Here is a 12,988-nt window from a genome sequence, read left to right on the forward strand (position 1 = left end):
TCTTGTTAGAATATTATTCACTGGTTCATAATAGCCAGAATGGAATATTTTTCTCTATAGATCATAAGACTTGTATGAATTAAAGATTGTTTGAACAAAAGCTACATTTCAGAAAAATCATACAATTTTAAGGTTTGAATGTAGGTTTTAAAATGTTAACTTTATTTCCAGATTAAGTATATTGAGTTTTAATCTTGAGCATAGCATGTTGCTGCATTTCACTGTAATGGCTTAAAGTTCTAATTACCACTGTGTTCTTCTGTTTATATTCATGCAGATCATGACTTCACTTGTTCTGTAACCTCTTATCATGTTCTTTTGTAAATTATAAGTAAATTAAACTCCTTTGGGCTTTTTATGTTTTCTAATTTTTTTATAACTTTCTTCTTGCTCCCTAAAACTTCTGCTGTTTATCAACATCCTTGTGGATGCACCACAGTGAAAGAAAGTCTTCTAATAGAAAACAAAGCAGGCTCCAGGGCAGAGGAACAATAAGCCATCTAATTCTTATTTCAATCTACCTATCTTTTTTTTATAATTTATTTTTTGTTTAATCTTTTTTTCTTTTTGACAAAAAATAGTTTTAGTCTCTGACCAAAACATTCTGCTAGTACTTGTGTTCAATTAGTTATCTACCGTAATCAAAAGTTATTTAAGAGTCTCAGTATTACATGTCCTGTAAGTACAGCCTTCATTCTTTGTTTCTAAATGTATAATCCTTAATTCTGCCTATTCTAAGATACATATGATTTGCTGTTATCCAAAAATATTAATGTTAGCTTATATCAGCAGCTGTTTTATATTTATTTGCTATTCTCTCAGAAGTGGAGTAAGGTACAAATTTTGTTACAGTTTATTTTGCTTAAAATAAAATAATCAGTAATTGTGTAAAACATTATTTATGTTTTATTCTGGGCTGTCCATAAAAATATTAAGTAGTAGAGAAGCAAGGCAAATTCTTAGAAAGAAAGCTATTTGATAGTTGCTCATCTACAATTAGTTCTGAAGCCCTTTCTAGGCAGTGTTAATTGTTGATTCTGTAGTCTGTTTCCTTAATCAAAATAATACCAAGACTGCTGCCTTTTTGAATCCTGCATTGTCCTTCTGAATTGAATCCTTCTACATTGAATCCTTCTGAAAGCATAAGCTTTCAGAACCAGCCCCATCATCAATTAAGAAAGACATTTATTTAGTTTTTCCAGAATTTATTTTTCCATAACACCAAGTTGATTGATATTAGTCCTTTCTTTGATTTTACTATGACTCAAGTTCCACATTATCTGTTGCATTATTTTAATTCAGATCAATGTCAAGCTGACAGGCTTACAGTGAACCACTCATCTTTTTAAACATTGGAACCATAGTACGTTTTTTAGTGTGTGTGCATACACTGGGAACAGAGACAGCTCAGTGTTTTGGGGCTTCCTCAGAGTTCTAGGAGTTACTGAAAATTAACACTAAGCATCCAAGGTACTCTTCAGAAACCTCTTTTGCAGCTCTCTGCTGCAAATTATCTGGAGTTACTGATTCAAAAATATGTGTGTGTGTGTGTGTGTGTGTGTTCAGTAGATGCTGTGTGATCTACTTCACACATGTGAAACTCTTCACTCCAACGAGATCATCAGTAATCTATTTCATAGGTTCACATCTGAATACACTAAAACATTCTCTATTTCTGCATTAAGATTAGCAGTTCTACCTTTCTGTCAATCAGTTAATAATACATTGGTAGAATGCTTTTTGTTCCTAAAAGCATTTAAATAACGTAGTCATACTACCCTTTGTTTGGTTGGCTGTGTACCCCCTTGTCCTTTATCTTCTTATTTCAAGTGTTTTCAAATTCCTAATTTTTTCACATTCAGTAAGTACTGTGAATGTTTCTTTCAGTCTTTTTCAAATCTTATATCTGTTTTCAACTTCAATTTCTAGATTTTTTAACTAGCCTGGCATTCTTTTTAGATAGAGACTACATTTTTGGGGCATGTCTAGTAAAATAAATAAATAGTGTAATCATTGATGATTTTTATTACTATTATTATTTCCCCCCTGTATCCCAAAGTAGTCTGGCTCATACTTACTTTCAGCTATGTAAAATTCATCCATCTGAAGTAATAGCCATGTCTGCTGCTGGTTTGTATTTTATTCTGTTTAACATTTAAGCAAATGTTTCTGAGTTGTGCACAGCTGTGTATAATGATGCTAATTTTTACTTACGTTTTAATTTCTCCCTTATCCACTATGACAGGATCTAGATTAAATTGCCATGTCTTAAGTATAATTATTTTTCAGTTAGATTTTTGTCTTATGTAGTAGTTTTTGGAATTTTTTGTTTTGGTAGCAGGAGACCCTGATGAAATTTGGCTCAGGTTGAAGTTCTTAAATTATAAACCTCAAGAGTCAAGTTGAACTTGGCTCTCAGGAGGCAACTTCTAGTGTAAAGGTAGTTCTCCATTAGAAACTGGTATTTTCTTTTGTGTTGCATGAAGAAGAAAAAGGGAATGCTGATAGATGGCTCCACTTTCTTCTGCGCTTTCTTCCCATCTATCCTTTTGAAGAGGTTTTAACCAACTGGTTTAACATTGCAGTCATACAAGTCCTCACATCAATTTGCAGCAATCCAGCTAGATTTTGTTTATCGTCTTAAATAAGTAGTTCCTATTTTTCAGGTTTTGTTTATGCAGATTTTTGGCACTGATATAAGAATGTTAAGAATTATGGTTTTAAAGCATGTTCTGTGTTGTTTTTCGTAGTTTTGTTTTTACCAGCGTAAATTTGTGCTAAATGACTATACTAAATTATTCCCTTCTTTCACTCTTAGTGCTTTTAATGTAAAATCCTCCTCCTCCTCCTTAATCTAGTCAGATTAATCCTAAAATGGTTTCTTTTCAGTTGGAGGTCATCCAAAGCATGAAGTTCTGTCAGATGATAAAGACTAGATAATCTAAGATAAGATGTCCATCATTTAACTAGCGAGAGATTTGCTTTCAGTATGCAAGCTTCCATCTTTTTTGCTCATGGGATTAACCCCCCCAGTCTTTGTATTTATAAAAATTTTAACTAACAAGCCACGTAAATATTATCTAACTATTCCCAGGCAAGGATATTTGCAAATCAGTCAACCATGGCTGTGAACATGTGTGTGCTAGTGCTGGTGATTCATTTGTTTGTAAGTGCCAGGAGGGATTCCTGCTAAGAGAAGATGGAAAAACTTGCAGAAGTAAGTGGACTGATATTTATCAACATACTTCTTATCTGCAGCTTGTGCTTGTGTAGAAATGTGCTAACCAGCAAAAGCTGTTACCTGTTTTCAGATGCAGATCTTTGCAAATCAGTCAACCATGGCTGTGAACATGTTTGTGTTAATTCTGGTGATTCATATACCTGCAAATGCCATGATGGCTTCCAACTGAGAGAAGATGGGAAAACCTGCAGAAGTAAGCAGCACAAGAGCTTTATTGGATGAATTACACATACAATAATGAAGGCCTCTGCTGATGTGTGCTGACTACCAACTCTCCTGTTTGCAGACCAGGACGTTTGCAACTCAGTTGACCATGGCTGTGAACAAGTTTGTGTGAATACTGAAGATTCCTACATCTGCCAGTGTCATGAAAAATTCATACTGAAGGAAGATGGAAAGACCTGTAGATGTGAGTAGCCTGAGCTATAAAAGTATGTTTTTATTTGAGGCTTTCAAGTGTTGTGGGTGTGAGTGCACATGTGTATGTTTGTGATTTCCAACTATTTGGGCTGGTTAAAAAAGATATCATCTCTCCCTCACAAGCCTCACCTCACAAACCCCATCCGCTTTTCTCAGATAAAGATGTTTGCAACTCAGTTGACCATGGCTGTGATCATATTTGTGTTAATACTGATGATTCCTATGTCTGCAAGTGTCATGAAGACTTCATGCTGAGGGAAGATGGAAAATCTTGCAGGAGTAAGTTATTTAATCTTCATTTTGTACTTCCTGATCTGTTAATGAAACACACTATGCAACAGTAGTGTGTTATTTGTGTCTTTATTATAGAATCAGCTTCATGTAAGTGAGGTCCTTCATGGAAAATTATAGCCAGATCTTTTATATTTCGTGGAATTTATTTACTTAACAAACTGTGCTAAATACAATTTTCATTATTCCAAGGTAAAAATGTCTGCAAAACAGTCACCCATGGTTGTGAACATCTCTGTGTTCCAACTGGCGATTCATACGTGTGTCAGTGTCATAAGGGATTTATATTGAGGCGAGACAGGAAAACATGCAGGAGTGAGTAGCTGAAACTTTTATGGGGAATATGTTTTTCAGTCTTAAAGAAACAACAGATTTAATTTCTCTCAAAGCTTGTTCATGGCAGTTTTGTATTTGCAAAGTGGTCTAATAAGGGGATTCTCTTAACAATTCTCAGATAAAGACCTGTGTAAATCCATTGACCATGGCTGTGAACATGTGTGCATTAATAATAACAACTCATACAGCTGTCAGTGCCATGAGGGCTTTGTCCTGCGACAAGATGGGAAAACATGTCGAAGTAAGTAATTCATTATGTCTGTCAGCCTCTCTTTTCTGGCATTGCTACATAAATGAGCAAAAATGTTCTACTCCTTTGTCACATGTTCTTCAGATATCATGTTTGGAGTCTTTGGATTTATAAAATGTTACATTGAATACAGATAAATACTTCAATTTTTCCTAGGTAAAGATGTCTGTAAATCAGTTGATCATGGTTGTGAATATGCTTGTGTTAATAATGATGATTCCTATATCTGCAAATGCCAGGAGGGATATGTACTAAAAGAGGATCAGAAAACATGCAGAAGTAAGTATATTTTATTTAGAAAGCATTTGTTTCTTTTATTTCTAAAATTAATTGATCTCACTTCAAAAAAATTATAGAATCATAGAATAGTCCAGGTTGGAAGGAAACTTATTAAATATCACTTAGTTCCATCGCCCTGCTGATGGCAAGGACACCTTCTACTAGACCAGGTGTCTCCAATCCAGCTTGGCTTTGAACACTGCCACAACCTCTCATTTCAAACATACAATATTTGAAAGCCCAGGGCATAATGTGTGTGGCAGAAAATGTCTCAAACAACTAACTTGATGCTCTCCTAGCAAAAATCTGTATTGGAAGAGTTGTTTTAGTATAGCATCGAGTACAACAATAATTCTTTTGAAACATCAGGAGAAAGCCAAAGGGGAATATTACTATCAAGGAATGTGCATTTTAATCGAGTTCATATACTGTGGGTCTTTTATCTTTATGTACTATATTTTAAAATACCATTAATTTTATTTGCTTATCTTCCAACATGACATGCTTTTATCTCATTGTCTCTTAATACTTGGAGGAGAAATTCTATTGGAACTCAGTAAAAATATTTATTCTGCCAAAAATGGATGCCTTAGTTGAGGAGACTGTGATTACCAAAAGAACAGTAACAAGTTCTGGCTGTTCTCAATCCTAATTGACACCATGCACCATGAACTGCTGCCCTTTCTTGACTTATGCAGTAGTATTGAGTGGTTCTGATATATATATATATATTCATTACATTTTCATCACCTTAGTATATGTGAGGTGTCTTTTTCTCAGTTGACTGCAAAAAAGAATTCTTGAGCAGTTTTAAAATAAAATATTTTCTAAGAAGGAAAGTCCAGGCTTTAAAGCTGAAAACCCCTTATTTGTACATTGACTTGGTAACAAGCATCTCTAGTAATTTCTGCAGAGTAATTTCTGCTGCATGATTCTCTTTTGTGTAGTGCTACAGAATTCTCCCTGTACAAAGATCAGAGATGAGTGGAGGTCAAAGTTTATTTGGTCCAGACTATGTAAGAAGCTCTTACATTCCTTAGTATGGCGTATTTGCCCTGGAAGCTACATTGACCCAATAGGAGCTGAGCACATCTGCAGCTATCCTTTGCACAAAGCACACTAATCTCTGCCTGCTGAAGGCAATTCCTTCCCACAATAAAAAAAAACCAAACATACCAAAACAACCCACCTGGCAGAAGCAGTCTGCAGCTTGGAAGACATTCTCCAGTCTCTAAATTCCCTTACCTCATTATTGATGCCCAGTGCCTACAAACTACTTTGATTTTTGTATATGCATTTGCCAAAAAGTATGGGAAATACAAATTTTACAAATTCGCCTGTCTTCTGACAAACTCCCAGCTCTAATGGGTAAACCAGAAAAGATTAATTGCAGCAATACATAAGTCTTCTAGTTACAAAATTGGTAGACACTCAAAAGCAAAAAAGCCCTTATCTAGCCAATTCTGATTCTCTCAATAATTAAATAGTTTTAAAACTATTCTATAACTCCTGCAACACAAATGCAGCTTCAATGATTCTCTTCCACGTCTCTCTGTTTGCTGACAAATTTGACAAATGCAAAGTTAGCATTCTACTCTGGAAGAAAATTATGGCAACTCTGTCTGTGTTCTAAATATGTTCTTGAGTTCTCTCCATTTAAGAGTAATTCTTAACATTTGCTGATTGTTTCTGCATTTTTTAAGAGTTGTAGTATTCTGCAAAGCAGATTATGTCTCAGTAAATATGCACCGTAGTTATAATTTTGTTAAATTCTCAGTCATAGGCCCACTCTTAGCTTTTGTGACAGACTGTACACATCTTCAAACACAATGGCACAGTAGGACAAGCCAGGAACAGGGTACTTCAGATGATCCCTGAGTTTTTGCCAGGATACCTGGCTCCATTCCCAGCCTTGTGGAGCTTTTTCTTGATCTGTACGCTCTGCTCCTCATTTCACAGGATGCACTGAAGGCCCAATTGACCTGGTGTTTGTGATTGATGGATCAAAAAGTCTTGGAGAGGATAATTTTGAAATTGTAAAACAATTTGTCTCAGGAATCTTGGATACACTTGAGATTTCACCCAAAGCTGCTCGAGTTGGTTTGCTTCAGTATTCCACTGAGGTTCGTACAGAGTTTACATTAAGGCAGTTCAGCTCAGCCAAAGACATGAAGAAAGCTGTATCACAAATGAAATACATGGGCCGAGGTTCCATGACAGGACTGGCACTGAGGCAAATGTCTGAGAGAAGCTTCACAGAGACAGAAGGAGCAAGACCATCTTCAGCAAATGTCCCTCGAATCGCCATTGTGTTTACTGATGGACGGGCCCAGGATGAAGTGTCTGAGTGGGCTACCAGAGCAAAGCAGCGTGGTAAGTGGAGATGGTTTTGATGGCTCATTCTAAAAGGCAAATATTGTTAAAGATGTAGTAACAGTCTGGGTGTGCTCATTGAGAGTGTTTGCCAAAGCAGCCTGGCCAGCACAGTGACCACTGTCCTGCACATCAGATCTTTGTGTTCACAAGGGCCTCTGCTGCCAGGCGTGTGCATCATCCCCAGAGCAGGACCCATGGGGAGTGTCTCACTACAGGTAGTGGTGTCACCCACCTGGCATGTCCTGAGTGCCCTGAACTTACCTCTAAGGGTGGACATTCGATACAGAGATCACTGTACAGGGATCATTCGATACAGGGAACACTGGGAACTTCATCAAAAATTCTAGGAAAACAATAAAAGAAACCCCAAGCTGTCTCTTCAAAATACAGTGACCTATTCATGTGAGAAATACTATGGTAGTAATTTGCTATATTTTTGTTTACAGGGTATATTCTTTATTTTTTAACCAGTTTTATAGTGCTAAGTGTGTTCAGGAAGGAAGATGACTCTTTTTCAGAGAATATAGCTATAGTACTCTCTGTCTTACTATTACTACATGCCTATATGCTGAAATGTGACAAAAAAATGGTGATTTTTAACTTCTAATATGTTTGGGCAGACATCCATCCTTTAGGACACCTGTACCACAAATCAGAAGCATTTAATCTGTTTAGCAGAGTCAACTAAAAAAATTTCAAAACTTCTCTAGAACCAAAACAATCCCTCTTTTCTTTGCAAAAATTTTTATTTTATGAGAAACTGCTTTAAAAGCCATGGCTGATGGGCCACAACACAGAGAAAATAGCCAGATTTTAAAAGATTTTGCACATCTATTTTTCTGTGCTTGTTTTATTGATTTGACATATTAATCAGAATTTGATACAGGATTAGTAGAGTATTGATCAGGATCGGTATCTCTCTGTAAGGAGAGAAGGGAAGAACATCCAAGGATATGAGAAGGGCACATGCTAACAAGAGTGCCATTACAATGAAAGATAAAGTGGTTTTAAAATAATTTTTAAAACCCCAAATATTTACAAGCTTACTAGTGACATGAAACTACATGAAGGATTTACAGAAGAAGGAAGGAAGTACAAACCAGCTTTCTTACTTGCTAAATGAAACCTCAGCTCTGGACTCCTTACACTGATTCTGCAATGCTACAAAGCCAAACCCATCCCTTGTGTAGCAGCATAACCAAGAGTAATGCTCAATATGAAATAGACCTTGACTACTTTATCACTGATATCCCCAAGTCTTTAAACAGCAATAACTTCAGCATGACTGGTGCATTCATTAAATTGAATCAGCTTCACACTTTCCTTTCCTGCAATGGTAGGCAGATTCATTAAGAAAAGTAAGGAGATACTTATACTAAGTAAAAACTTGGAAAATGCACATTTTGTGGTATCATCAGGTCCATGATTCTTCAACAAAAAGGTTAAAAGTTGCAATTGAGGGAGTGTGCAGCAGTTATCACCTCATGTTAAATAAAGATATCAAACCTCCTCATCCCAAGTTTTATCTGAAGCCAACCAGAAATGCAGCTTCTTTTCTTGAGTCATATAGGAGCTGTGCAGCTCATAGCTGTACTATGAATCACAAATTAAGTACTCACTGTGGACACTTTCCAATCCAGAACTGGTATAAAGAGAAATGTTGTATCAGATCGTATGCTTACAAGCATAAAAGCATAACTGCTGAAAAAGAGATTATTAAAGATCTTTATGTTTTGTATTTATTGCTTGTTTAAAATCCATCTGGTGAGAGAGCTGTGAACCACTTTCTCCTTCCCTGCTTCAAGAGTTAAGAAAACTACACATCCTCACTTACCTTCTCCCAAGCCACTCACTGCGGAAATGCTTGTCCTGAGTATCCCTGTTGTAAGCCTTTTTCTTTTCTAGCCCCATCAATTCATTGTTTTCCCATTCTTACCCTCCTAAGTGGGCCTTCCAGCCTGTTAGTGCCCCTTGGAGAGCAAGAATCAAGTCTCAATGTGCTCTGAGGATTTCAATGAAACACTGAAGTATTTTTCTGAAAAATTACTTCCATCTTTCAGGATTCTGCCCCATTTACTAATATGTAACAGGTTTTCCCATCAGCCCAGTAATCAGCTGCATTGCATGTACCCTACAGACACACACAAACCAGGGACTTGCAGTGCAATTGTGAGGCCTGAATTGTGCAATTCTCTTGGATTGTTTGTAATACTTTTTCTGGGACCATTTACTATCAGTAGTGGCTAGGCAAGTGTAACCTCTTTAACAAAACCTGTACGTCAAATTACAGCAAACAAGAGAGTTTATGCAAATCTCCCAGTAATTAAAGCATATTAAGCCTCTTCACTGATTTTGAAGTTACATAGAATATACATTTATTTATTGGGCCCTCCCTTTCTCTCGTATTTTCTTTTCATGGACGAACAAGTGCTTAGAATTAGAACTGCTGAAATAATAAGTATGTGCAATTTCTTTTGAAACCAGGTATAATCATCTATGCCATTGGAATAGGAAAAGCAATTGAGGAAGAACTGCTGGAAATTGCTTCTGAGCCATCATATAAACATCTCTTCTATGCTGAGGATTTCACAGCTCTGGAGGACATAAGTGAAGAGCTAAGAGCCCAAATCTGTGAAGGTAACAAAATTCCATTTTCCTTGAGATAGAAGTGAATGTGCTGCTTTTTGGCTTTTTCTGCCCTTTAATGCATGAAGAATATATACTGTTAATCCATCACTGGGTAAATGTAATCATCTTCCCTTTATTTTCATGAAGGCTGCATAAGATGTACAATTCTATGCCTAGAAGAATGAATTGCTTCTTCTCTTTTCTATTTTCTATTTAGTCAGGTCAGCCATGCAATGCACACCCCTTTCCCCCCCCCCCCCCCCAACCCAAATAAACGTGATCTATTTCATTTGGAATGTGGGAAAATAATCAGGGATTTGTTATACCTTAATTAAAATTAAAAAAAAATCCTAAGACCGGCAGCAAAAACCCAAACCACAGCAAAATAAATCGTCAAGAGCTGTTGTGTGTATTTATAGAAAACTAAAAATATTTCATTGAACATGCACAGCTACAAAGAGTGGATTTCAGTTATGAATAAGCTCTGAGTCTTGCTACACAAATGTGGAAGGTTTGTTTCAGAAAGCACGCTTCTTCATTCTGGAACAGCTCGTATATAAACATTCCCAGATGAAGTTTTGCAGGGGGAAGGGGGAATCTGAGCTGAGATGAAAGCTATAGAGCCAGAGAGAGGACAGCACCTCTCCCATTCACATATTCCCAAGATTTAGTATTTTTTTGTACATTCAAACTGGTATCAGAAGCAAAATTCAGAAACAACACGTGGAATGATGTTAGTCATAGGACTAGAATTGTGCAAAATTATTTAATTTTCACTAGCTTTTATCTGGTTTGGTTTTTTTCTTGGAATTAAAGGCAAACAGGTTTACCCTTTTTTTTTTCTTTAACATAACATTATTGTATAAAATTAGCTGCAGGATATTTCTTTTTACAGATCTCAAGGAGGAATCTGTAAAAAAGACTTTGAGGATGTTTCTTAGCTTGCATACTCTTTGTCCTTCAGTCCTAAGAAGTCCTAGTTTCATCTTTCTGAAATACTAAATACTATGATAATATAAAACCAAGTCAGTTCAATTAACCTTATTAAGCAGATAATCTTCCAATGACAGCATGTCATCTTAAAAGCTTTTGGAGATGCTAAAGCCAAAACTATCCGGCAGCCAGAACAATAATTCTCACTCATTAGCAAAGCCCAGTATAATAAATCTCACTGAGCAGCAAACCCTAGAGCTCAGTGATGGAAATGCATCCTTCAGATACCCACAACAGTGGTTAAAAACCACCATTTTTATTCCTTTTAAATACATTATTTACAGTATTAAAAAAATAAGTAAATCCTGCCCCTTTGTGGCCGTTTCTTGTCTACACCTCTGGTAACTGGGCAGTACTGGTGCTTCAGCTTCTGTCCTCCCCCTCTCTCAGCAACGGGCAATGAGTGCCTCATACCTGTGAACTGAGGACTGACCCAGCCTTGTTTTTGGACACTCCAGGACTACCTATTACTCAACAACTCACTCCACCAGAAATTCAGCCTCCAAACCTCTTACACAATCTCCAAGTTCTTTTTTGAAATTCCTTCTGTTGTATACAGCACAATTTTTCTCCTCCATTGCAATAATAATGACTTTTATCTTTATCTTTACTCCAGCTTAGCTGAGATCTTCTGAGCCTCCAGCTTGTAGGACAGTAGGAGATCCTGTCCTCATGGACTCCACTGACAGAACCTCTCATCCCTAGTCCCAGCTGTGGATGCACTGCATGTTTCCAACTACAGTAGAAGCCCTCCAAATGTTTTTTGGGGGGGTTAGGCTTTTTTCTTTTATTCTGCAAGAAAGCATCTGCCTTGTAAAATAGTCGCTGATTACTATTAATTATTCTTGATGACTAGTAGTAAAGGCAAAAAAAAAAAGGAGGTTTTTTTTTCTCTTGCCTCTTATTAAGAAGAATTCATTTGGAAGGTTCCCATTCATTGCCTTGGTTAATGTTAATTTCTCATCTGACTGGAAGCACTAACGAGGCTCCAGCAATGTCATACATAATACACACTCAATATGATTGCAGATGCAGCCCTGTTCTGAGCATGTGCATTGTGGGAGCTTTTAATTACATGGTCATATACTATTTTTGTCACAAAACCCCAGCCCTGATCATATGACAGTACTCAGCAGCCAGCTGGTTAACATTCTGTTCTCCTTCCAAATTGTGGATCATTCTCAGTTCAGCAAATATTCAAACACTGCTTTCGATGACACTTTCTCACAGGCTCCTCCTAACAAATTACTTGTGTTTTTTAACAAAACTGAGCACTAAAAATGAACATCCAACCTCAGCACTGGTCCCCAGCAAATTTATTCATTGCACTGACTTCACCAAGGGATTCAGGGTGATCAGCCTCTGTCACTACTTGTGTGTTTATTCAGCTTCACAGAGGCAATGAGATCAGAAATCTTAGAGCCCCAACTAGTTTATAAAGCCTGAAGAGGAGTTTCTGAAATGCCCAATTCCTATTCCAAACTGGAGACCTCCTGCCAGACCTCTACCAGTGCATTTGTCCTTTTTCTGTCTCTAATTATGTGTCCAAACCAGCCCTGTGTCCAAAGCTCAAACATTTTAGGTCAGTTCCTCTGCCCTTCCTAAACAACCCCTTCATTAGCTTGCAGCTCCTGAACAAGTCATTACCCAGGGTCAAACACTCAAGATTCATCTTCCCTGCTCTATCTCTCCTACAACAGAAACCTTCACCATCCTTGCTCCCACTGGATCATTCTTCAGCTAGTCTGCTTCTCATCTGTTTCATTCCCCTGTGATCTCATCCCACACCTCTCTGCCCTGAACTCTTCTCCAAAATCTGAGCTCCTTCCAGCAGCTGGGTCCCATGCAGACTGAGGTATCCATATCTACCTATATCTATCTCTATATATAAATATTGTAGTTCTGCTGCCTGATATCTGGTCTTATGCAACCACTGACCTGTTCTTCCCTGATATTCATGCTCAGTAATTCCAACATCCACTCAAGAGGGCTTCATCTCCTTCCCAGTGCAATTTAGCACAGCTGTTTATTATTGTGCATCTCTCCAAACTGACTAAACCAGCAGGGGACCCCAATAGTTATAGCAAATCTAGATGTCACAGAAGCATCTTCCACCTCCCTACTGCATCTTCATGGTGTATCAGGTGAGTTTGCGCTGTCACCTTTTACCCCAT

The 12,988-nt window shown here is 37.2% G+C and overlaps 1 protein-coding gene across 5 annotated transcripts in view; it reads left to right on the forward strand.

Annotated features, from left to right (window-relative positions):
- MATN2 (matrilin 2) overlaps window positions 1–12,988 on the forward strand; it is a 69,895-nt gene that overhangs the window by 51,822 nt on the left and 5,085 nt on the right. For 4 of the 5 annotated variants that reach the window (XM_058833241.1, XM_058833237.1, XM_058833240.1 and 1 more), the window contains 9 exons: window positions 3,095–3,217; window positions 3,312–3,434; window positions 3,528–3,650; window positions 3,818–3,940; window positions 4,145–4,267; window positions 4,407–4,529; window positions 4,695–4,817; window positions 6,777–7,190; window positions 9,678–9,830. In XM_058833241.1, the coding sequence (XP_058689224.1) occupies window positions 3,095–3,217; window positions 3,312–3,434; window positions 3,528–3,650; window positions 3,818–3,940; window positions 4,145–4,267; window positions 4,407–4,529; window positions 4,695–4,817; window positions 6,777–7,190; window positions 9,678–9,830 (1,428 nt within the window). The remainder of the gene's footprint in view (window positions 1–3,094; window positions 3,218–3,311; window positions 3,435–3,527; window positions 3,651–3,817; window positions 3,941–4,144; window positions 4,268–4,406; window positions 4,530–4,694; window positions 4,818–6,776; window positions 7,191–9,677; window positions 9,831–12,988) is intronic. The other variant, XM_058833238.1, reaches the window with a different exon arrangement.

Source organism: Poecile atricapillus, chromosome 2, assembly GCF_030490865.1.
Source record: "Poecile atricapillus isolate bPoeAtr1 chromosome 2, bPoeAtr1.hap1, whole genome shotgun sequence".
Taxonomy (NCBI): Eukaryota; Metazoa; Chordata; class Aves; order Passeriformes; family Paridae; genus Poecile; species Poecile atricapillus.